The 27,391-nt window shown below is 40.3% G+C and overlaps 1 protein-coding gene across 1 annotated transcript in view; it reads right to left on the bottom strand.

The window, feature by feature from the left end:
* The window catches only part of LOC112245188 (C-Jun-amino-terminal kinase-interacting protein 2-like), a 40,676-nt gene extending 14,597 nt beyond the window's left edge, over positions 1-26,079 (bottom strand). Inside the window, 3 exon segments of the mRNA XM_024413181.2 lie at positions 161-467; positions 8,800-8,905; positions 25,580-26,079. Of these exon segments, the coding sequence (XP_024268949.2) occupies positions 161-467; positions 8,800-8,905; positions 25,580-25,644 (478 nt within the window). The 5' untranslated portion in view covers positions 25,645-26,079.
* Between the last annotated feature and the right edge of the window lie 1,312 nt (positions 26,080-27,391).

The following is a 27,391-nucleotide window of genomic DNA, read 5'->3' as shown; positions in this document are numbered from 1 at the left end:
CATTTAAAGACACAGCATAAATAGACAATACTAGGTAGATAAATTATCATACAAACATTTGTAGAAAACCTTAGAAAGCTAAGGTATTTGAGAGGAAATAAGCTGCTAGGTGTTGGTAGTGGTTTATTATTGGTAAGTAATAAGACAGCACAGTATTCACCTTGTGAGGTGGGCTTGCGTAGAGAGTGCTGCCAGCTGCCCTTCTTTGGAGAAAGACTGCTGTTGTTGTTCAATGAGTCCTGAGAGAGAGAGAGAGTGGTGGTGAGGTTAAGGGTGGTGGGCCGGCTCTTCAGAGTGCCCAGGGTAGGGGAAGGAGGAAGGGAAGCGGAGGGGGAGGGTGGAGCATCAGGGTCCACCTCCTCTTCATCCTCGTCATCTTCGTCATCGATCATCTCAAACTCCTGGAAGTCGTCCTGGAAGGAGCAGACCGGGTGGTGAATATCGCTCTTCTCCAGAATCAGACAGTCCTGACAGAGAGAGAGAGGGAGGATATGAAGGGAGGGGGAGAGAGAATGAGTGACTGGTGGTATGGCAGAGATTGCTTTAACAATATTTTAACACTGTGAGAGGCTGAAATGCAATGCTGTCAGCAAATTCTCAAATGCTAGTATGAACAAAAGCAACAACCCCAGAGTCACCTTCCTGGGCTCATATACAATAGTTTTCAGAGAGCTGTGGGACAGTTAAACCCAGAGCAGCCTACAAGAAGAATATAACACTGCAGTATCCCATCAGCACACAAACACACATCAAAGCACTGTGGTAGGCTGGGGCTCAGGTGACTTGTCCACTCTGCTCCAAAGTCTAGAAGGGGGGAGAGAAAGAGACAGAGAGAAGAGAGGAGAGAGAGGGGTGGATTGATGATGCCTCAGGTTTCAGCTGTTTTACAGTAAAACTCAATTTAAATTAGATTCAGATGTGTGTGTGTGTGTGTGTGTGTGTGTGTGTGTGTGTGTGTGTGTGTGTGTGTGTGTGTGTGTGTGTGTGTGTGTGTGTGTGTGTGTGTATGCTTTTGTCCAGGCTAAAAGCACTCAGCACATCTTTGTACAGTATATCTTTGTACATGCAAAAAGTATGAGGAAATAGTCACTGTACCATTAAGTTGTTTTTTTTTACCTTTTATTTAACTAGGCAAGTCAGGTCTGGCCAAACCCAGACAACACTGGGCCTATTGTGTGCCGCCCTATGGGACTCCCAATCACAGCCAGTTGTGATACAGCCTGGAATCGAACCGGGGTGTCTGTAGTGACACCTCAAGCTCTGAGATGCAGTGGCTTAGACCGCTGCGCCCCCCGGGAGCCCTAATTGCAGTCTCCAAGTGAAAAGTTGGTGGCAATAATTATAGATGATATTTTTATTTATTGTCTTAGTCGCTACAATGTGAATAGACACGCTGTTACATCACTCACTACAATCAACACAACACTATATTGCTTTTGACAGGGAGAACACTGGATTTAATATATTCTAGCTATCCACTTTGCATTTGAACAGCACAGCACTTTCCTCATCAGTCTCTCTTTCCCTCCTCTCTCTCAGCATCAAAGCCCACCTTCTTGTCCCCTTCACACAGGACTGCTAACGCCTGCTAAACCTTAACACCAGAGAAACTAAAATCAACCGTCAATCTAGAACCCAGGGGAAATCTAGAAGATACACGTACAGCACAGTTTCTCAGAGAAAGTCAAATGACAAAGCCTACTGTACAAGAAACATGGATCGATTGCTTTTTATTAGTATTGAATTTTTTTTGCGTGTGATCACAATGGTAGATCATCTATTAATCTTAAAAGTCATACTGATAGTGTTGTGTATTGGTAGTGTATTAATATTGTAATGTACTCATAACAGTATTACTCCATAGTGGACATTTAAACATTGACATTTATCTACAGTTAAACATCACCAAATCAATAAGAATGTAATGACTACATTCTGCTCCGTGGTGGCAGTGGTGATAGTGGACAGCTATAAATATGAGTGTGTGTGTGTTTGTAGATCAATCCCCAGTTCTCAGGTACTCAGGTACCATGTTGGTCCAGACAGAGCTGACATTCCCTCCCTTCTACAGGCCAGGCAGCCAGCCTGGCGGAAGCACAACCCTTCTGCTGACAATGAGTTTCCCCTCTCTCCCTGTCTCAACGATAGGAGCCAGCTCCATTATATCCAGAGGAATTAAATTGATAGGAGGGAGAAAATGTTGCTGTACTGTTTGTTAATGTGACATTAGTCTGTGTTACATTATCGGTTCATTACATTCTACTTGTATATACATCCAACAACAGGAGACCAAACTCACATACTCCTAATACATCTGTTAATCCAAAAACAGATAGATTAATAATGAATGGTCCTGGTTTATCAATACCATTTAGTGATTGATTAATAACACTAATGGCTCCTCTCCATGCCCTAATTATACAATGCAGTCGGAAAGTGTTCAGACCCCTTGCCTTTTTCCACATTTTGTTGCGCTACAGCCTTATTCTAAAATGGATGGGAAAAATTGAAATAGCTTATTTACATAACTATTCACACCCTTTGCTATGAGACTCGAAATTGAGCTCAGGTGCATCTTGTTTCCATATCATCCTTGATGTTTTTAAAACATCAAGCAAAAACCAAGCCATGAGGCCGAAAGGAATTGTCTGTAGGGCTCTGAGACAGGATTGTGTCGAAGCACAGATCTGGGGAAGGATACAAAAACATTTCTGCAGCATTAAAGGTCCCCAAGAACACAGTGGCCTCCATCATTCTTAAATGGAAGAAGTTAGGAACCACCAACACTCTTCCTAGAGCTGGCCACCTGGCCAAACTGAGCATGGACTGGGAGACTATTCAAGATCGAGGGAAAGATGAACAGGGCAAAGTACAGAGAGATCCTTGATAAACCTGTCCAGAGCACTCAGGACCTCAGCCTGGGGTGAAGGTTCACATACCAACAAGACAACGACCCTAAGCACACAGCCAAGACAATGCAGGAGTGGCTTGGGGACAAGTCTCTGAATGTCCTTGAGTGGCCCAGCCAGAGTCCGGACTTGAACCCGATCGAACATTTCTGGAGAGACCTAAAAATAGCTGTCCAGTGATGCTCCTCATCCAACCTGACAGAGCTTGAGAGTATCTGCAGAGAAGAATGGGGGAAACTCCCCAAATACAGAAGTGCCAAGCTTGTAGCATCATACCCAAGAAGACTTGAGGCTGTAATCATTGCCAAAGGTGCTTCAACAAAGTACTGAGTAAATTATCTGAATTTCACACCCTGATCAATTTCACCTGTCCTCGTTATTGTCTCCACCCCTCCAGGTGTCGCTTGTTTTCCCCAGTGCATTTATTCCTGTGTTTCCTATCTCTCTGTGCCTCTGTGTCTTGTATGTTTCCAAGTCAACCAGCGGTTTTCCCGATCTCCGGCTTTTTGCATGCTCCTTTTTCTAGTCCTCCCGGTTTTGACCCTTGCCTGTTTCCGGACTTTGTACCTTCCGGCCTTGACCACGAGCCTGTCTGCCACTCTGTACCTCCTGGACTCTGATCTGGTTTTGACCTTTTTGCCTGTCCACGACCATTCTCTTGCCTACCCCTTTGGATTAATAAGCATTGTAAGACTCCAACCATCTGCCACCTGTGTCTGCATTTGGGTCTCGCCTTGTGCCTTGATACTGAACCCTTATGTAAAATTTCATTTTTTATTTTTTATAACTTCGCAAAAAAAAATTCAACCTGTTTTCGTTAAAGTATGATACTGAATTACAGAAAATTACTGGCTGCACAGTAGCCAGTTAATTACTGTAGATTTACAGGAAAAAATATGGTATGGTACTGTATTCTGTGGGGGACAGCATTGTCACTAATGGGTGCACCAAAAATAGCCTCTTACAAAGCACGCCTCAAAATATGGTAATGAGACATTTTGCCGCCCACAAAATTTTCCTACAATGCAGCATAATTCATAGTATGCTTCTGTAAATATACGCAAAACAGGTAAGTTATTTACTTTAAAATTGTATTGTAAAATTACAGAAGTGTAGCAGAATGACATTGAGCCCCCATAATGTATTGCTCTTTAGTACTATAATATAGAATTACAGTAGCTAACTTAGTTTTTCTGTAAATGTACAGCAATTTGTTACAGTGCCGGTAAAGGAGAGAGCTACAAGAGTATCTGAGACACACAGACCCACAGGCCCCATTTGTCTACTACCCCTTTGCTATGGCATATTATGAATAATATATAATGTGCAGGGGCATTAATCACTGTTAGAGAGAGAGCAAGAGAGAGAAAGAGAGAGTGAAAGAAAGGATGGAGGTAGAGTGGGAGACTCACTTCACCTGATAGCTCAGTGATTTATGCCTGAGTCTGACTCAAGGGACTGAGTATCCTGTCTGCTCCCAAAATACTGACAGCCCTCTCTCATTCTTCCTCTCACTCTCTCTCTCTTTCATTCATTCATTTTGTATTTCTCTTATCATTTCTCTCTGGTTCTACTCCCAAAGATTGATAGATACCAACAGGAAAATAAGCCATTTGCTTCCACCCAACCAGGCTTTCACTGAGACTCATTATACACAGCAAACAGAGAATGGAAGACAACTCATGCTCATTTATAGCTCATCTTTTGAGCTCGTCTGTAGCTCATATCTAACTCCCAGACACAGACAGGTCACGAGACTGAAGGGAAAAATGCAGAAACTGTCAGAGTCAGGAGTTAACCTCCCTTTTCTCTTCACTGAAGCATTATGGAAAATATAGGCCAGTGTTCTCTCCTCTCCATCTGCATAGGAATGACAGTGAGGACATGTGGGAGGACCAAAGTCAGTAAAAATCATCATCATGATATTCAGAATGTCAACATTAGGAATAACAGAATTGGAATTGCTTCTTTGTGCGTAATGGGGAAATTAACCATTCCTAGGTTGATTATTTATGTGTGTACAGTAACATTCAAAAGTTTACCTCTACATGTACTCATTACAAGGTTTTTCTTTATTTTTACAATTTTCTACACTGTAGAATAATAGTGAATACATCAACACTATGAAATAACACATGGAATCATGTAGTAACCAAAAAAAGTGTTAAACAAATCAAAATATAGCCACCCTTTGCCTTGATGACAGCTTTGCACACTCTTGGTATTCTCTGAACCAGCTTCACCTGGAATGCTTTTACAACAGTCTTGAAGGAATTCCCACAAATGCTGAGCACTTGTTGGCTGCTTTTCCTTCACTCTGCAGTCCAACGCAATTGGGTTGAGGTTGGGTGATTGTGGAGGCCATATGATGTAGCACTCCATCACTCTCCTTCATGGTCAAATAGCCCTTACACAGCCTGGAGGTGTGTTGGGTCATTGCCTTGTTGAAAAACAAATGATAGTCCCACTAAGCACAAACCAGATGGGATGGCGTATCGCTGCAGAATGCTGTGGTAGCCATTCTGGTTAAGTGTGCCTTGAATTCTAAGTAAATCACTGACAGTGTCACCGGCAATGCACCCCCACACCTCCTCCTTGCTTAATGGTGAGAACCACACAATGCAAATATCATCCATCTGTTCACCTACTCTGCGTCTCACAGACACAGCGGTTGGAACCAAAAATCTCAAATTTGGACTCATGTTTCTTGGCCCAAGCAACTCTTCTGCTTATTTGTGTCCTTTATTAATGGTTTCTTTGCAGAATTTGACCATGAAGGCCTGATTCACGGAGTCTCCTCTGAACAATTGATGTTGAGATGTGTCTGTTACTTGAACTCTGTGAAGCATTTATTTGGGCTGCAATTTCTGAAGCTGGAAACTCTAATGAACTTATCCTCTGCAGTAGAGGTAACTCTAGGTTTTCCTGCCCTGTGGCGGTCCTCACGAGAGCCAGTTTTATGATAGCGCTTGACGGTTTTTGCGACTGCACTTGAAGAAACTTTCAAAGTCCTTGAAGTTTTCCAGATTGACTGACCTAGTCTTAAATTAATGATGGACTGTTGTTTCTCTTTGCTGATTTGAGCTGTTCTTGCCATATTGTGGACTTAGCCCTTTTTTGTAAAAGACCATCTTCTGTATACCCCCCTACCTTGTCACAACACACCTGATTGGCTCAAACGCATTAAGGAAAGAAATTACACTAACAAGGCATTCCAGGTGACTACGTCATGATCCTGATGGAGAGAATGCCAACAGTGCAAAGCTTTCAACAAGGCAAAGGGTGGCTACTTTGAAGAATCTGAAATATATTTTCATTTAACACTTTGGTTACTACATGATTCCATATGTGTTACTTTATAGTTTTTATGTCTTCACTACTATTCTACAATGTAGAGAATAGTCAAAATAAAGCAAAAATTAATAAAAACCCTGTAATGAGTAGGTGTGTCCAAACTATTGACTGGTACTCTGTGTGTGTGTGTGTCGCAGCTTACTACAGTTCAACCAAGTCAAAAAAATTAATTACACGCATGAAAACATCTGTTTTCCTCCTTCTCAAAGCATTCTGGGTCATCTTCAAAAATACATTAGTAACTGCAGCGGTTTACACCAATAGTATGGATGGAGGCGTGGGCTTGTAAAATCCTGTCTCAGAGCCCTACAGACAGGTTGTAAAAACATTATCACATTTTAAACATTTAAATCTTCTCTCCAAGAAATGCCCTTTCTGGTATATTAAAAAAATCCAATGATTGAAGACTAATATCTCTGCTCCGGGACATAATCAGTTTAAGTCAGTTTATGATGGTATGGGTGGATGTGCGTGTGTGTGCGTGTAACTCAAAGGGAGCCAAGCCTAATCTTGAAAGGGGTATGCAGATTAGGAAGTGAACAATGAATGGTTATTAATCAGAGATGGGGATTGGGCAGAGGGATAATCCCACTTTTCTGATTGGTTGTCAGCCTTGAAGATCAAAGAAAGTGCTAAAAGATGACCTCTACAAAATTATTTCAGTGCTTTATCACACACACATACAGCACACATATAAATACAGGCACATGTATAAACAAACAGAAACCATTTAACTGTGTGAAAGAGGCTTAATGGGCTGATGACAAACACCCAATCAAATACATAAAACAAACACACACGCACACACACACACACACACACACACACACACACACACACACACACACACACACCACTCTCCAGCTCTGTTCTTAATCCAGAGTGTCAGTCCGAAGTCAGCAGGATTAGTTCCTTTGGGGCTGGGCGACTTGGTGGGGGTGGGTTTGATGATGTAACATAACAAAGAGTGACACTGTCTCTGGCATACACCCACACATCTGTGGACTGAGCAGTCAGGGCCTGTTTGTTCCATTGGGTGATCTGCGTTTGATTGCAAGGATAAAAGTGTTTCCCTTAACTTGCTTTCTGAGGTTGTAGGCCCGGGTCGTCTCTACACACTGACAAATTGCTTTGTAGAAAGAACTTTGCATGTGACTGAAGAAATATAACTCAATTGCCCAGTTTTTTTGTTGTTGTGGGATTAATGAGGCAGAAGCAAAAACATATCTTATGGGGAAGAGGAGGAATTGAGGTAAAAAGAAGGGGGTTGAAGGTAGGATCTCTCTGAACAGAGCTCTGCAAAGCAGCTAATGAAGGAATGAGCAGTCAGGGGAGAGGAGAGAGAGAGGGAGGGAGGAGAGAAGGTGGAAAGGGATGATGCGGGAGGACTGTCTCTGCATAGCAGCAAACTGCACTGGGTTATTCACCCTTTTCTGCAGCTATGGCTCAAAGCCACATAAAACATTCACATCCCTCAGAAGAGAGAGAGGGGGGAGGGAGAGTGAAAATGGGGAGAGAGATAGAGGGAATGAGAGAAAGGGGTGACAGATAAATAATTAAAGAGGGAAACAGAGAGATAGAGAGAGAGGAAGCAGACACAGTGCTTCTCCAGTAGTTCAGGTCTGTGGATTATCTCCAGAGCTCGGTCACTAAGAGGGGATTTGAGTTGTACAGTACAGTACCATTCATATTCTACTCTGATGCTGGAACTGATGTTGATAGGATGGAAATGATAGGGCAGGACTGAGCTTAGTATAAGGTCACTAATGTGATGAGCTCTGGTAACACAGGTATTAACAGCAAGTTACACTGCCGCTTATATAAGAGATGAGCAGAGTACACACAAATTGGCAGTTATCACCTCCAATGGCTATACCGGGGAGTCTCTCTCTCTCTCTCTCTCTCTCTCTCTCTCTCTCTCTCTCTCTCTCTCTCTCTCTCTCTCTCTCTCTCTCTCTCTCTCTCTCTCTCTCTCTCTCTCTCTCTCTCTCTCTCTCTCTCTCTCTCTCTCTCTCTCTCTCTCTCTCTCTCTCTCTCTCTCTCTCTCTCTCTCTCTCTCTCTCTCTCTCTCTCTCTCTCTCTCTCTCTCTCTCTCTCTCTCTCTCTCTCTCTCTCTCTCTCTCTCTCTCTCTCTCTCTCTCTCTCTCTCTCTCTCTCTCTCTCTCTCTCTCTCTCTCTCTCTCTCTCTCTCTCTCTCTCTCTCTCTCTCTCTCTCTCTCTCTCTCAAAGCCCTGAGCACCATGTGTTGGCAGAGACACACACAGCCACACAAAGAAACCCAAACAGATTGACAGCCAAGGTGCTTTGCTTCAAATTTGTAGGAAGACCTTTGTTTTCTATCTGTACTTTAGTTTACACGACAGTAGTTTGAAGTCGTCTGCAAGCTAATCTATTTATTGATGAGAGCAGAATAGCCCCCAGAAAAGTTATTAATTACAGACATGCTGTTTCACTACATTACATTGGTGTATGTATGTGCCTGTGGGTTTGTGTATGTGTGTGCATCTGTATGCTTGCATGTGTATGCGTGTTCCACCTTCTCGTATGGATCAGAGTCGTAGTTGAGTCCTATTCCACAGTCATCTGTGATTTCAGACAGATCCTCATCATCAAACTCCTCCAGACTGATGTCATGGGAAGGCCTGGAAGAACGGGAGGGAGACCGTTAATATTTACACATAGTACACACACACCTACACACAAACACACACATTTGTGATTTCACCTCCAGTCCTCATGTACCTGACCACCACCCTTCAGGAGGTGAGCATATCTCTGAGTGATGCCCACACAGAGTGCTCCGACCCTGGGGACGACTGCTCTGAGATATGACCCATCACTATTTCGTTCTGTGCCTCACTCACCAGACACAAGAACCCACATATCCTCCATATTTTGCTTTGCTCTCTAAGCAGACAGAGGAGTTCAGCCATTACCCCCCCCCCCAGTTTGCAGACAACAGTTCATGAGCTCATCATCTTGTTTTCTATAAACCATCTGTATAACTGTGGTCCATTAGTTACAACAGAAGCTCAGCTATCTACTCCATTAGTAAGATACTTTTGTAAGGCTCAGAATGCTGCAATGCAGGTTTTCTAGTGAGGACAGGACATTCCAGACAGGGCTTAATACAGATGTATACAGAACTACTGTGAAGCAGTGTCAGAAAAAACATCAAAAAGGTGGAAACGTAAAACTAGATCATTGTCTAACTGGGCAAAATTGCATACCGTAATAGTGCTAAATCAGAAATCATGGCTAGATCATAAACACACACACAGAGCTCCTGACCAGCAGCAGCCTACAATGTGATACAGGGAAATTATTTGGGATGTCATCCAATATGAATTGCTGTCTGAAAAGAAACTATTTAGGCCTTTGTGAACTCTCCTTACTGTAATAAAAAAAAGCAACTTACAGGACTGTTGTCGCTGATATCACTGTGTGTACAAACTATCTCCAATTATGTTAACATTAGACATCTAGGCTGAGTTGCAATGAAAAAGCCATATCTCAGACTGGCCAATAAAAAGAAAAGATTAAGATGGGCAAAAGAACACAGACACTGGACAGAGGAACTGAGCATCCCGGAGTCGCCTCTTCATTGTTGACATTGAGACTGGTGTTTTGTGGGTACTATTTAATGAAGCTGCCAGTTGAGGACTTGTGAGGCGTCTGTTTCTCAAACTAGACACTAATGTACTTGTCCTCTTGCTCAGTTGTGCACTGGGGCCTCCCACTCCTCTCTATTCTGGTTAAAGCCAGTTTGCCCTGTTCTGTGAAGGGAGTAGTACACAGCGTTGTATGAGATCTTCAGTTTCTTGGAAAATTCTCACATGGAATAGCCTTCATTTCTCAGAACAAGAATAGACTGATGAGTTTCAGAAGAAAGTTATTTGTTTCTGGCCATTTTGAGCCTGTAATCAAACCCAGAAATGCTGATGCTTCAGACACTCAACTAGTCTAAAGGAGGACAGTTTTATTGGTTCTTTAATCAGAACAACGGTTTTCAGCTGTGCTAACATAATTGAAAAAGGGTTTTCTAATGATCAATTAGCCTTTTAAAATTATAAACTTGGATTAGCTAACACAACGTGCCATTGGAACACAGGAGTGATGGTTGCTGATAAATGTGATATTCCATAAAAATAAAAAAACATCTGACGTTTCCAGCTACAATAGTAATTTACATCATTAACAATGTCTACACTGTATTTCTGATCAATTTGATATTATTTTAATGGATGAAAAAGTGTTTTTCTTTCAAAAGCAAGGACATTTCTAAGTGACCCCAAACTTTTTAACAGTAGTGTAGGTCCTGGATGTCAGGAAGATTGGCCCCAGTGATGTACTGGGACGTACGCACTACCCTCTGTAGCGCCTTACGCTCAAATTCCGAGCAGTTTTCATACCAGGCGGTGATGCAATCAGTGCTCGATGGTGCAGTTGTATAACTTTGAGGATCTGGGGACCCATGCCAAATCTTTTCAGTCTCCTGAAGGCAGAAATGTGTTGTTGTGCCCTCTTCACAACTGTCTTGGTGTGTTTGGACCATGTTAGTTAGATGGTGATGTGGACACCAAGGAACCTGAAACTCTCGACCCGCTCCACTTCAGTCCCATCGATGTTAATGGGTGCCTGTTTGGCCCACCTTTTCCTGTAGTCCATGATCAGCTCCTTTGTCTTGCTCACATTGAGGGAGAGGTTGTTGTCTGACCTCCTCCCTATAGGGTGTCTCATCGTTGTAGGTGATCACGCCTGCCACTGTTGTGTCATCAGCAAACTTAATGATGGTGTTGGAGTCATAGTTTTCAAGCCCTGCCACATCTGACGAACGTCAGAGCCAGTGTAGTAGAATTCAATCTTAGTCCTTTGCCTATTTGATAGTTTGTGTAAATGCATAGCGGGATTTCTTATAAGCGTCCGGATTAGTGTTCCGCTCCTTGAAAGCAGCTCTAGTCTTTAGCTCGGTGTGGTTGTTGCCTGTAACCCATAGCTTCTGGTTGGGATATGTACATACGGTCTAGAGGTAGACATGGCCGATTAATTAGGTCCAATTTCATAACAATCGGTAATCTGCCTTTTCTGGACGCCGATTACATTGCAATCCATGAGGAAACTGCATGGCAGGCTGACCACCTGTTACGCGCTTGCAGCGTCAAAAGGACCTTGTGGCGGCAATGAGCCAAGATAAGTTGCTAGCTAGCATTAAACTTATCTTGTAAAATAAACAAATCAATCTTCACATAACCACTAGTTAAACTAGTAATATCAACCATGTGTACTGTAGTTAACTAGCTTGTCCTGAGTTGCATATAATCAATGCCGTGCCTGTTAAATGTATCGAATCACAGCCTACTTCAACTTTGCCAAACGGTTGATGATTTAACAAAAGCGCATTCACGAAAAAGCACATTCGTTGCACAAATGTACCTAACCATAAACACCAATGGCTTTATTAAAATCAATACACAGCAGTATATTTTTAAACTTGCATATTTTAATTAAGATAAATGCATGTTAGCAGGCAATATTAACTAGGAAATTTGTGTCACTCCTCTTGCGTTCAATGCAAGCAGAGTCAGGGTATATGCAACAGTTTGGTCCGCCTGGCTCATTGCAAACTGTGTTTCTTCCTAACAGAGACCGTAATTAATTTGCCGAAATTTTACATAACACACGTTAGATAAAATAAGGAATGGTTCTGTATTTCACTGAAGGAATAAACATTTTGTTTTCGAAATTATAGTTTCTGGATTTTACCATATTAATGACCAAAGGCTTGTATTTCTGTGTGTTCATTAAGTCTATGATTTGATAGAGCAATCTGACTGAGTGATGGTAGGCAGCAGCAGTCTCGTATGCATTCATGCAAACAGCACTTTCCTGCGTTTTTCCAGCAGCTCTTAGCAATACTTGAGGCACAGCGCTGTTTATGACTTCAAGCCTATCAACTCCCGGGATTAGGCTGGCAATACTAAAGTGCCTATAAGAACATCCGATAGTCAAAGGTATATGAAATACAAATGGTAGAGAGAGAAATAGTCGACGCGTCATAATTCATATAATAACTACAACCTAAAACTTGTTATCTGGCAATATTGAACCACCAGCTTTCATATGTTCTCATGTTCTGAGCAAGGAACTTAAACGATTGCTTTTCATTTTACATGGCACATATTGCATTTTTACTTTCTTCTCCAACACTGTGATTTTGCATTATTTAAACCAAATTGAACATGTTTCATTATTTATTTGAGACTAAATAGATTTTATGTATGTATTATATTAAGTTAAAATAGAAGGGTTCATTGTTCATTCAATATTGTTGTAATTGTCATTATTACAAATATATATTTGTAATTTATATAAATTGGCCTATTTATCAGTATTTGCTTTTTTTGGTCCTCCAATAATCAGTATCGGTGTTGAAAAGAACGTGTCAAGCAACATCTCAAGACATCAGTCAGGAAGTTAAAGCTTGGTCGCAAATGGGTCTTCCAAATAGACAATGACCCCAAGCATACTTCCAAAGTTGTGGCAAAATGGCTTAAGGACACCAAAGTCAAGGTATTGGAGTGACAATCACAAACCCTTACCTCAATACCATAGAAAATGTGTGGGCAGAACTGAAAAAGGTTTGTAGGTCTTGCTCGCACACGCTAAGTTACACAAGCTCTGTCAGGAGGAATGGGCCAAAATTCACCCAACTTATTGTGGGAAGCTTGTGGAAGGCTACATGAAACATTTGACCCAAGTTAAACAATTTAAAGGCAATGCTACCAAATACTAATTGAGTGTATATAAACTTCTGACGCACTGGGAATGTGAAATAAGAAATAAAAGCTGAAATTAATTACTCTCTCTTCTGACATTTCACATTCTTAAAATAAAGTGGTGATACTACCTGACCTAGGACAGGGAATTCTTACCAGGATTAAATGTCCAGAAATTGTGAAACTGAGTTTAAATGTATTTGGCTAAGGTGTATGTAAACTTCCGACTTCAACTGTATGGACGAGCGATGTCAGAGCGGAACAGACTGATACCGTAGAATAGTTTAGAATACAGTATATACATATATGAGTAATGCCAGATCTGTAAACATTATTAAAGCGACTAGTGTTCAATTCCTTAAAGTGGCCAGTGATTTCTAGTCTATGCCTATATTGTGTTAGTGAAGGCTGTTTAACAGTCTGCTGGCCTTAAGATTGAAAAACGGCTTCTGTCTCTCAGTCCCAGCTTTGATGCAGCTGTACTGACAGCGGGGTGAACAGGCAGTGGCTCAGGTGGTTGATGTCCTTGTTGATCTTTTTGGCCTTCCTGTCACATCGGGTGCTGTAGGTGCCCTGAAGGGCGGGCAGTTTGCCCCCGGTAATGTGTTGGGCAGACCGCACCACCCTTTGGAGAGCCTTAAATTGTACATCCAAGGTTGGCTACTGCCCCTTTAAAAGCTAGAACAGATTTTGTACCCTATGTTGTGATTCTCAAAGCGACGCGGGCAGTGTGGTCAGCATGTTGCGTTTTTACGATATCGATTTTGACTTTGTAGCTGTGGTAACTAGTGACAACAGCAAAGTAACCAAACAGGTTGACCACAATACCTATGTTGCGTGCATGAGCATTGCAAAATGAATGTACACATACAGGTAATTGAATTGTTGCATTGACATTGCTCGTGAGGCATAGCCAGGTGCTAAAATAGAACTTGGTTCTATTTGTGACACTTGACACAATGCAAGTCCCGTCTCTCCCATCTCCTCATTGGTTTTTAGGAGCATATACCCACGTAGGTGTTTGAAAGATGAACTGAGGTCCACACTCCAGTCCAGTTGGTTGTGGTAAAATACCATAAAGTTGGTTGCCAACCACCATATAAAGTCCAAAGAAGAAGCCTGAAGGAGGAGAAATTACTACAAATGAACTCAGTTGACCATTTTATCTGTGGAATAATTGTCAGAGTAGAGGAACTTGTGCATTTCAGGTAAAATAACGACCCAATGTTCATATCACAGGACAAATTAGCAAGCAACAGCAAGATAGCCATCTAAATTGCCATACATGTTTAACGCTTTCGACCTGTCCCAAATTAATATAGTTTCAGAGTTGGTTTTGAAATTTAAACCTGTGTGTCCTGATTGAGCCTGATGTAGGTGGACAAAAATCAACATCCGGCGATGGCGCACTCGGACACACGCACTCTCGCTCTCGTCAGCATGTTAGACTACACACACTGAGCATCATTCACAGGTGATATTGTCACCCATCAGACTAATCTAAATCAAAACTAATTTCACACATTATTTAGTATATGTAAAGACTATGTTAAATTTAGAATGGGCCATTATTATGCTCCTGTTGGAAGAGGGGCAGGGGAAATAAGTCATGTATGCACTTAAATAGCGAATGGCGGACGCCATTCCCACGGTTCATTTTCATGCCAGCCAGGTAGGCAGGCTACTCCGATTGTAAAGCAAAGCAATGTGCTTAGTATTAGGATTGTTGAGAAATACATTTAGCGTATAGAAAGCTGTTAGTATCCTCTTTTTAAGAGAGGCCATCAAAACTCTGTTCTCACGCAATTGCATAGCCTATAGTAAATTTTGCGCAACATGAGCTCATGAAGTGTTCGATTTGATTTTCGAATGCATTTGTATTGATGTCAGAGTGATTAGAGGATTACAGGAGCGCAGACTACCAGGCCAGTGGTGATGCCATTAGTGACTACCAGGCCATTTGATAGCCTACTATTGTCCATCAGCGGCATCAGAGCACAGTTTGAGAAGCCTAGTTACCATGACTAAACAATCACATGGAATTTGACTGCGGTCATGACTCATCAACGCAGATGTGGCAGTAACACGGCCACTGTAACAGCCCAAGGCGTGGCATGTGTGTTGCTAATGGGATTGCAGTCTACACTCTTAGCTCCTTTTTTTCTATCTAGAACCTAAAAGGGTTCTTCGGCTGTCCCCATAGGAGCACCCTTTGAAGAACCCTTTCGGGTTTCAGGCAAAACCACTTTAGGTTCCAGGTAGAACGCTTGGAACCAAAAAGGGTTATCCTATGGGGACAACTAAAGAACCCTTTCGTAACCCTTTTTTCTAAGTGTGTAGCTAGCTCTCAATTCTGGGAGGTGAATCTAGCGCTGCCAGGTCTCTAAAGAGTCCAACTCCACTCATGATTCCAGAACTCCACTCAGGAGGAGCAGCCTTAGAATAGAATGAACAATAGAATTAGTCCTGTGTATTCTTCTAAATTCTAATCATCAAAAGGGGGGGTGGCTTCTTTCAGCTCCACTCCCACTTTATCTTTCTGTAAGAGATTCCTGGTGATGTAGATGACTAATGACTCATCCCACTGGGCAAAAACTGGTTGAATCAATATGTCAGCGTAATTTGTCAACCTTATGTGATGTGGAATCTTTTTAAAAATACATTGGATTTGAAAAAGTAATTATAAAAATCATCAACTGTTGTTTTAAGGGTGAAATTTCAATCACAGGATTCTGTCATCATGTAAACTACATTAACAAAATATGTTTGAATTTTTACCTATAAAAAACAGATCTTCTATGTCATATCCACAATCAGAAAAAAAACATTAGGCTAGACAGCACCCCCTACTGGAGAATTGATTTACAGCTACCATTTGGCCTTCCATCCAGGGTTTTAACCAATCCCAGTCCTGCATAGCTATGAAATTTGACAGACTATTACCAATGAGATATCATGAGAATCATTGTTGAGAGATCTCCACTTAAACTAAGTTGATTCACTGTTGCTATTGAAGTCATTCCAAAGGGTAGGTTTAACAGATCAAATGAAATGTGACCATACTTTATCACTCATATTATCAACGATGCTATTTCAGCCTATATAGCATTTGCAATGTCATCAACCGCTATTGTTTCAATTCAACATAAAATAGACAATACAATTGGCCTAAGGTTTCAAGCTCTGGTTGATTTAAAATGTCATGATATTGAATTGTGTTTGGTTGTCAACGCAACCAAATAACATTTGAAGGAGATGGAACTATCCAAGCAGAAGATGCATCTGTATCACTGACTTAGTCTGGATTTAATTGCACTTTGTCTACAAATTAATAATTGATATGTTGGCTTCAAATCATTCAAATCACTCCAACATTTTTAATTAAGGAATAGGTATAAATCAAATCAAACTTTATTTAAAGTGCATTTCAAGTTTGATTTTATTTAGTCCTATTCTTTAACATAGATTTTTGGTTGAGATGGAGACCAGCATATGATGAATCCAACATGTAATTGATTAAATTTGTAGACAGACTGGAATTAAAGCCAGCCAGTAAGTGGCACAGATGGAACTATCCAAGTAGAAGATAGATATCCTTCAAATGTTGATATTTGGTTGCATTGAAACACAAATCAATGTCACTTTTGAAATATAATAAATAGCCTGCAGGGGAAAAAAAGTGTTGAAAAAAAGAAGGGAAGCGCTGCTAAGGTACACAATAGTAGGTGTTGGTAGACAGAAGGTACACTTTGATAAAAGGTGTAAATCGGTCATCAAAAAGAAAGGAACAAGGCACTCCTCATAATTAATCAAAATGCCTTCATTTGTATGGCATGTTCAATGGAAACAAAGTTTTAAAAATGACACGTTTTGGCTGCATGGCCTTCGTCAGGGAGTACAACATAATAAATACACTAACTTGTCGACAAGTTAACAAATTATATGTTGGATTCACGTCTCCCAACAAGTTTAAGAATAGGATTAAGCCAGTGGCTCAGATTGAACTATCCAAGCAGTACGTATATCTAAATATCTCAAATGTTGATATTTGGTTGTATTGTCAACCAAATACAATTCAATATTACTTGCGTAATACAGCAAAAAGCCTCGAGTTAAGGCTATCTTACAAATTAATGTAACATTCATCCTTAAAATGAGTAACACATCCATGGCCACATTTTGCAGTTACTGTATACTTTTCTTCTTATGTAAACATATAGGAAGAAATACTGACACCAACAGGTTGATACCAACAGACTCGGAGACCATTTCTATCTACACGCCATCAGACTGCTGTACACTTGAACTGGACTGACCACCTGCTAGGATTCTCTGCACCTTGGCACACATGCACTCACTCATATGCATACACCCACACACATCACAACTGCTGCTACCAGAATCCTATTATATTGCTCAGTTTATACACTGTCCCCATCCCTCAATACACAAGTAAATATTGGACTATATAAAAAAGTGTGCAGGTTCAAGGTAGCATGCTTAGGTCGTCACAGGTCTGTGGAGCGCTTTGCAATTGCTGTAATAATCTGTGCAGAACCACGAACGGAATTGATCACTTGCATCATGTACTTTTAATATAATCTCAACTGCAATCCAGGTCATTTGGTTCTGCTATTAGATGAAGCATAGCGATAACACATTAATCTGTTGTTGGAATGAACAAAATATCTGATATTGTATTTTCATTTGAACTTTGCCGTGCTTTTACATGGTTGAAAGCGCATTGATAGACATTTTGGTGACAACAAAAATCCGACATTGCTTTTCCAATGGAATTTGGTTGTGCTTTTAAATGGTTGAAAGAATAGTGATAACATTGAAAATTCAATTCATGTTTGGCTGACTTTTTGAGTGGGTGAGTGCCTTCAGAAAGTATTCACACCCCTTGACCTTTTCTTGTATCACAGGCTGAATTTAAAACCGATTAAATAAAATATTATTTTGACACTGACCTACACACATTACCCCATAATGTCAGTGTAATTATGTTTTGTGAAAAAAATTGAAATTAATACTATCTAAAGCTAAAATGTCTTGAGTCACTAAGTATTCAACCCTTTTGTTATGAAAAGCCTAAATAAATTCAGGAGTAAAAAAAAATTGCATAACAAATCACATAATAAGTTTCATGGACTTTCATGGACTGTGTGCAATAAGTGTTTAACATGATTTTTGAATGACTACCTCATCTCTGTACCCCACACATACAATTATCTGTAAGGTCTCTCAGTCGAGCAGTGAATTTCAAACTTCAGTCTTTAGTCTCAAATAAATAATGATGAATTATGATAATGAAATGATAATTAATGATAATGAAACATGTTCAATTTGGTTTAAATAATGCAAAATCAGTGTTGGAGAAGAAAGTAAAAGTGCAATATATGCCATTTAAAAAAGCTAACGTTTAAGTTCCTTGCTCAGAACATGAGAACTTATGAAAGCTGGTGGTTCCTTTTAACATGAGTCTTCAATATTCACAGTTAAGAAGTTTTTGGTTGTAGTTATTATAGGACTATTTCTCTCTATACCATTTTGTATTTCATATACATTTGACTATTGGATGTTCTTATAGGCACTTTAGTATTGCCAGCCTAATCTCGGGAGTGAATAGGCTTGAAGTCATAAACAGCACTGTGCTTCAAGCATTGCTAAGAGCTGCTGGCAAATGCAGGAAAGTGCTGTTTGAATGAATGCTTACGAGCCTGCTGCTGCCTACCACCGCTCAGTCAGACTGCTCTATCAAATTCTAGACTTAATTATAATATAATAAACACACAGAAATACGAGCCTTAGGTCATTAAAATGGTCAAATACAGAAAATATCATTTCGAAAACAAAACATTTATACTTTCAGTGAAATACGGAACCATTCTGTATTTAATCAAATGGGTGGCATCAATAAGTCTAAATATTGCTGTTACATTGCACAACCTTCAATGTTATGTCATAATTATGTAAAATTCTGGCAAATTAATTACGGTCTTTGTGGTTAGGAAGAAATGGTCTTCACAGTTCGTAACGAGCCAGGCGCCCCAAACTGCTGCATGTACCCTGACTCCGCTTGCACAGAATGCAAGAGAAGTGACACAAATTCCCTAGTTAATATATTGCCTGCTAACATGAATTAAAGTAAATATGCAGGTTTAAAAATATATAGTTGTGTATTGATTTTAAGAAAGGCATTGATGTTTATGGTTAGGTACATTGATGCAACGACAGTGTTTTTGCGAATGCGCTTGTTAAATCATCACTCGTTTGGCGAAGTAGGCTGTGATTCGATGATAATTTAACAGGCACCGCATTGATCATTTGCAACACATGACAAACTAGTTAAACTAGTAATATCATCAATCATGTGTAGTTAACTAGTGATTATGTTACGATTGATTTTTTTATTTTTTATAAGATAAGTTTAATGCTAGCTAGCAACTTACCTTGGCTCCTTGCGGCACTCACGTAACAGGTGGTCAGTCTGCCACACAGTCTCATGACATGCAACTTAATCGGCGTCCAAAAATGCCGATTATCAATTGTTATAAAAACCTTAAATCGGCCATGCCGATTTAATCAGTCGACCTCTAAAAGTAATACTGCAAAAAATACATTTTTGTCCTGAATACAAAGTGTTATGTTTGGGGCAAATCCAATACAACACATGACTGAGTACCACTCTCCATATTTACAAGCATAGTGGTGGCTGCATCATGTTATGGGTATGCTTGTAATCATAAAGTCTCTTAGGATAAAAAAAAACAGAATTGAGCTAAGCACAGGCACAATCCTAGAGGAAAACCTGGTTCAGTCTGCTTTCCACCAGACACTGGGAGATGAATTCACCTTTCAGCAGGACAATAACCTAAAACACAAAGCCAAATCTACACTGGAGTTGCTTACCAAGAAGACAATGAATGTTCCTGTGTGGCCGAGTTTCAGCTTTGACTTAAATCTACTTGAAACTACTATTGCAAGATCCGAAAATGGTTGTTTAGCAATGATCAACAACCAATTTGACCGAGCTTGAAGAATTTGAAAAGAATAATGGGCAAATGTTGCAAAATCCAGGTGTGGAAAGCTCTTACAGACTTACCCAGAAATACTCACTGCTGTAATCGCTGCCAATGTGTTTCTACAAAGTATTGACTCAGGGGTGTGAATACTTATGTAAATGAGATATTTCATTATTTATAAATTAGCAAACATTTCTAAAAACATGTTTTCACTTTGTCATTATGGGGTATTGTGTGTAGATGGGTGAGGCACTTTTTCAACAATTTTGAATTCAGGCTGTAACACAACACAATGTGGAGTAAGTCAAGGGGTATGAATACTTTCTGAAAGCAATGTCTCATTGATCAACATCTCAACCAAATATTATCCACATTGAAATGGTGTGCCCAGTGGGATAGGACCTCACACACACACAGTTTCAGCATAAACTGGATCCAGATTTTGATTTGAAAATAATACCTACATGTGTCTAATATTAGATCCATAACTGAATCTGCTCCTTCATGGGTTTTGAAACAGAATAGTATCATAATCTAACATTTCTGTTCATATTATCACCTAGTCATATTTTATAATGTTTTTCCAATTGAAGAGAAATGTATGTGGCAACAGCCTAACAGTGGATTATAGAGGTGAAGGCTGCATCTTTAAGAATGCATCAAATCTAGAAATGCCTGACAGAACGCACATGTAGATCTATACTGCGTTAAACTAAGCTTATACTGTGCTGCTTCAAAGTATGTGAACCACTTGTGCAATTACAGATTTATTTTAGTTTCTACCATAATCTTAATTTAATCAGAACCAGTCTTTTTGATCTGACATAACAGGTCTATATTTACCAATACCATATGTTGGTGTACAGGAAATCATGTGTGTAGTAGAGAAACAACATTAAAAGAATTGGTGCAGGTGCAAAAATAAGTGAACCCAGGGTTGCATTGATTAAATCAAGTAGGTAAGTAGAATCCAGTGGGGAAATAATTTGGTACCAAATGAACCAATCAAAGGAGAGATAGTTAGGAAAGTGTTTGAGCGGGACTAAGAAACCTGAGCTGTGTTCAAATACCCATACTAACATACTGTATACAAAGATCGTACTTTTTGAATAAATGTCCTCTGGTCTGATATAAACAAATTAGAGGTCAACCGATGTATGATTTTTCAACGCCGATACCGATTATTGGAGGGCCAAAAAAGCCGATGCCGATTTAAAAAAAAAAATTTTTTAAATGTATTTAATAATGACAATACTGAATTAACACTTATTTTAACTTAATACATCAATAAATTCAATTTAGCCTCAAGTAGATAATGAAACATTATTATTACAATAATTATTGTTATTATTATTATTATTATTATTATTATTACAATAATTATTATTATTATCATTCAATTTGGTTTAAATAATGCAAAAACAAAGTATTGGAGAAGAACGTAAAAGTGCAATATGTGCTATGTAAGAAAGCTAACGTTTCAGTTCCTTGCTCAGAACATGAGAACATATGAAAGCTGGTAGTTCCTTTTAACATGAGTCTTCAATATTCCCAGGTAAGAAGTTTTAGGTTGTAGTTATTATAGGACTATTTCCCTCTATACCATTTGTATTTCATTAACCTTTAACTATTTGATGTTCTTATAGGCACTTTAGTATTGCCAGTGTAACAGTATAGCTTCCGTCCCTCTCCTCGCTCCTCCCTGGGCTCGAACCAGCAACACAACGATCACAGCCACCACATTGAAGCAGTGTTACTCATGCAGAGCAAGGGAAACAACCACTCCAAGGCTCAGAGCGAGTGAAGTTTGAAACGCTATTAGCGCGCGCAAACTAGCCAGCCATTTCACTTCGGTTACACCAGCCTCATCTCGGGAGTTGATAGGTTTGAAGTCATAAACAGCGCAATGCTTGACGCACAACGAAGAGCTGCTGGCAAAATGCACGAAAGTGCTGTTTGAATGAATGTTTACGCGCCTGCTTCTGCCTACCACCGCTCAGTCAGATTATATGCAACACAGGATAAATAATAGATCATATCTAGTAATATCATCAACCATGTGTAGTTAACTAGTGATTATGATTGATTGTTTTTTATAAGATAAGTTTAACTTACCTTGGCTTACTGCATTTGCGTAACAGGCAGTCTCCTTGTGGAGTGCAACGAGAGAGAGAGGCAGGTCGTTATTGCGTTGGACTAGTTAACTGTAAGGCTGCAAGATTGGCTGCCCCGAGCTGACAAGGTGAAAATCTGTCTTTCTGCCCCTGAACGAGGCAGTTGGCCTAGGCACGCCAAGGTTGTCATTGAAAATAAGAATGTGTTCTTAACTGACTTGCCTAGTTAAATAAAGATTAAATAAAAGGTGTAAAAAATAAATTAAATAAAAAATACAAATCTGCGCTCAAAAATACCGATTTCCGATTGTTATGAAAACTTGAAATCGGCCCTAATTAATCGGTCAACCTCTAAAACAAATAGAACTGTTTGGCCATAATGACCATCATTATGTTTGGAGGAAAAGGGGGATGCTTGCAAGCTGAAGAACACCATTCCAACCGTGAAGCACGGGGGTGGCAGCATCATGTTGTGGGGGTGCTTGGCTGCAGGAGGTACTGGTGCCCTTCACAAAATAGATGGCATCACGAGGGAGGGAAATTATGTGGATATATTGAAGCAACATCTCAAGACATCAGTCATGAAGTTAAATGGACAATGATGCCAAGCATACTTCAAAAGTTGTGGCAAAATGGCTTAAGGACAACAAAGTCAAGGTATTGGAGTGGCCATCACAACACCCTCAATACCATAGAAAATATGTGGGCAGAACTGAAAAAACGTGTGCGAGCAAGGAGGCCTACAAACCTGACTCAGTTACACCAGCGCTGTCAGGAGGAATGGGCCAAAAATTCACCCAAGTTATTGTGGGAAAATTGTGGAAGCCTACCTGAAACGTTTGACACAAGTTAAACAATTTAAAGGCAATGCTACCAAATACTAATTGAGTGTATGTAAACTTCTGACCCACTGGGAAAGTGATGAAAGAAATAAAAATAAATTCTCTCTACTATTATTGTGACATTTCACATTCTTAAAATAAAGTGGTGATCCTAACTGACCTAAGATGGGGAATTTTTACTAGTATTAAATGTCAGGAACTGTGAAACTGAGTTTAAATGTATTTGTCTAAGGTGTATGTAAACATGCGACTTCAACTGTAGTTAATATACTGCCTGGAAAGTTTAATGTATTAGTAGCCAACTAACGTTAGGTAACTAGCTAACATACCAGTACATACTGCTGTAATGCTATGCTGTTCATAAGGATAGCGTAGCTAACACATATTCAGCCAACAATGTGTAACGTGACTTATTTGAAAAGGCATTACTTGATTAAATGTTTCAACATTTTCTTAACATTTGTCATAATTAGTTAAAGCAAGAATTTGTATCCGCTCTCGACGGACTTCACATGCATATTTTCCGCCATTTTCTTCAAATCTGAAACGTTATGACACGCCCATTTTCTGAAGAATTGCATTATGGTCCCTAAAAGCATAGAAATAGTGTCCACTACATGTATGTTTTGGCTAATTTAGTATGTCATCCGGGAACTTTTGGTATACTAACTATGACCAATAACCATACTATATACAAAATTTACATCACAAATAGTATGGTTAGTATGAGTATTCGAACACAGCTCTGGTCAGTTTGGTGTTACCCATTCAGGTGAATGCAAAGCACACCATGCTGAGAGGAAAATAGATCCCAGAGGACATCAGGACGAGGGTAATGAGAGCACATCGGTCTGGGGAAGGCTATAAAATCATCTCAAAAGAAGGTTTGCACTCAGTCCACTGTGAGGCTAATAATTTACAAATGGAGAGCATTTAACATGACAGCAATTCAGTCTAGAAGTGGACTCCCTTCCAAATTATCCCCAAAAGTCACAAGAACAATAATAAATCAGGTAAAAGCCAACCCAAACATATAATTTACAGATTTGCAGACCTCCCTTGCTGCATATCAGGTAACTGTGCATTCTTCAACAAGGAAAAACACTGAATCACAATGGGAGGGTTGTTAGGAAGAAGCCTCTACTGGCAAAAAAGAACCAAACTGGTCATCTTAACTGCCAGAGTCCAATTGACCTTTTTGGTGGCGAAAACACTGTCTATCACCAAAATAACCTTATCCCAACAGTCACGCATTGTGGTGGGAATGTCAAGATCTGGGGCTGCTTTTCCTCCTCTGGACTTGGATGATCCACATCATTAAGGGAACCATGAATTCTGAGGTATACCAGGAGATTCTTGAACAGAACATCAAGCCATCAGCTGGGACGAAAATGGGTCTTCCTACAAGGCAATGAGTCAAAGCATTCAAGGAAATCTACCAAAGAATGGCTCAGGAGAAAGACAATTTGTGTTTTGCATTGGCCAAGTCAAAGTCCTGACCTAAAATCCAATCGAGATGCTGTGGCAGGACCTGAAGCAATGCAGTTCATGCCAGACACCCCTCAAACCTCACTCACTTGGCTGAGCTCTGTAAGGACTGGGCAAATATTCCTCAAAACAGATGTCAGGGACTGATTACTGGCTATAGGAGACGTTTACTCCAAGTTATCGCTGCTAATGGAGGTGCCACAAGCTATTGACTGAAGGGGTTCATATTTTTGCACACATCAAATCTGAATTTCTGTTAAATAAACAATGAAAATATAGATTTTTGGTTTCTGTCATTTACTTGGAATGTTTTGGGGTTGGGGTTTAGATAAGGATTGTATATGCTTATGTTATAGCAATATGTTATAGCAAAATAATGACCAGCCCTGTAGGGTTCACGTGTTTTCAAGCAGCACCCCACCACCCCAAACCATGAACACAAACCTGAAGTGTTAAACTATCCAATCAACAATAGGTGGATACACATTGTGGCTATTGACATTAAAGCAAAAGTGTAATCTTATAGCCTATTGTAACTGAGCTCACAGCACCCATTTCGGGCTGTTTGCCTCAACAGGGCGTGGGCCTCATTCCCTCCGCCTCTGAGGTAATTGAATCTGAGCTGGAGAATGCGCCAGCCAGGCGGGCAAACGACATGACCGCCAAAAATCTATATATTGTCCTCTCTGTGAACATTCCTCCTCTCTCCCCTTTGCTCTTAAAGGCAGTTATGTGTTGTGTATAGCTCAAGGGTATTTTCTAAACGAACTCACATCAAGCGAGAGACAAAAACATAAGCAACCAACACAGCATCAGCTACGCGCTGCACGTAGTGATACACCTATATAACGACGTAGAGCAGCATCATCAGCATTCAATAGTCCTATATGTCTCATGTTGATAATAATACAATGCGGTAATATCAACAAAACTGGCAAACATACTAACGGTTCACCCCATCCTCGCACATCCGCCTGTATCACCTCCTCCCTTCAGTATTGAGCGCTCGAGGATAGCCTACCAGCCCAGCCACCCTTCATTGCTCCGTCTGTGGGTTTGATGTCTTACCTGCAGCCTGGAGGAGAGAGGGAGTGAAAGGTGGAGAGTGAGAACATCTCATCCCTGTCCGCCATCTTCCTCCAGAAACGACTCGAAGTGACTGCAGATAAACACTGAGGGAGCGCAGTCCATTCACAACCGCGGAGCGCGACAGACGGACGCAATACGGACAACGCGGTTTTTCTCTCTTTCCCTCCCTCTATCCTACTCCCACGCTGTTAAAGATGCTCCTGGCCTCGACCTAGCCAAATCAGATACACGTACTCAACATCACCATCAAATCTGACTTGAGCTGCTATCCACTCTACGACCCGGAAATGGCAGCGAACAGAGAAAAATAACAATGCGGTAATCACAAAAACAAATCGTATCTGCCCCCGATGCGGCCAGCCCAGCCAGCCAGCCTGTCACACACACGCAGACTGCCTTGTCAAATATATGCTGTTGTGATGTTGCCTGTGAAACAAAGCAGCGGTGCAGAGGGGGGAGGTTTGGGGGGTGATAAGTGCCAGAATTAAGCCTCGTGAAGCTACTGATACGTCTTACCAAGTCACCTAATGTCTTCCTAGCGCCATAAAATACCACCATGAATTAACATGGATGTCAATGGAGCCAATTGTTTTCTACAGCATCAAACTGTTAACGACACAGACACATGACATAGTGTTCACATCCTGTGCCAGTTGAACTGCTTAAAAACGTCTACCTGTGTTAAGGGTTAGTTTAAGTGTCTGTTTAGTTTATTATTAATGATCTCACCATGAACGCCTTACAAACATGTACATGATTTTGTAAAAAATATTTTAATTGCCAGATTAATCCATTTCATTTGTTGATTTAGCTAAAGTAGGCATATCACATTATTACAAAAATTATTAGGCTAGTTGATATCGCAGCCAGCCACCATTACTGTGTAGATGATGCCTATTTCTCACATCAATATAGACATGGGCTTCTTTGTTGGAGGTAGCCCAATTAAAAAATAAGAGGTAGCCTGGTGAATTCAACTCCGACTTCAGTGCATTCAAGACAACTGGAAACTTTTAAAAAAACGAGCTCAGACTGGGATGATATTTTTTTGAACGGTCATCCAACTCAGAATTCCAATTCAGAAACTCTGGCATTCTTTATTTGCCCTGAAAATTGCAGATGACATGATTTTACCTTGTTTTTTACCCAGAGTTCCCAGTTTACCAGTTTAACAGACCCAATCAGTCACCATGCAATCCTTAGGCTATACATTTCTGTGGAGATGTCTTATGGTTAAAAGAAGGACTCGAATTGAGGGGCTAATTGAGGATATAGGCCTAACCCCTGTTATGGAGTCAGGCAAAAAGCATATGCTACCTCTTGTTTGCTTATCCTCAGAAAAAATAATGGACCAGAATATATAAAGCGATCTAAGCTACCACAATTATTAACTCCACAATTATTTCCGCATAGTCTACAAGCCTATCAAAGGTCTTGCTCAGCCTCAACATCACAGGAAAATGTGGTTGGTTTATTAAATGCTCCGCAATGTAGAATATTAGTGGTAGGTTATGCTTACCGCAAAAGACCAGAAATCTAGAATCGGTATGGGTCAATGCATAAACCAAACAGTTTAACACAGAACTTTTTATTCAGGAGAATCGCATTGAATCAGGCTATTTCATCTCAAGACATCAGTCATGAAGTTAAAGCTTGATCGCAAATGGGTCTTCCAAATGGACAATGACCCCAAGCATACTTCCAAAGTTGTGGCAAAGTGGCTTAATTAAGGACAACAAAGGCAAGGTATTGGAGTGGCCATCATAAAGCACTGACCTCAATCCTATAGAA

The sequence above is a fragment of the Oncorhynchus tshawytscha genome, linkage group LG06 (genome assembly GCF_018296145.1).
Source record: "Oncorhynchus tshawytscha isolate Ot180627B linkage group LG06, Otsh_v2.0, whole genome shotgun sequence".
In the NCBI taxonomy this organism is placed as follows: Eukaryota; Metazoa; Chordata; class Actinopteri; order Salmoniformes; family Salmonidae; genus Oncorhynchus; species Oncorhynchus tshawytscha.
The sequence above is the reverse complement of the archived record's forward strand: the minus strand, read 5'-3'. Positions and strand labels throughout refer to the sequence as shown.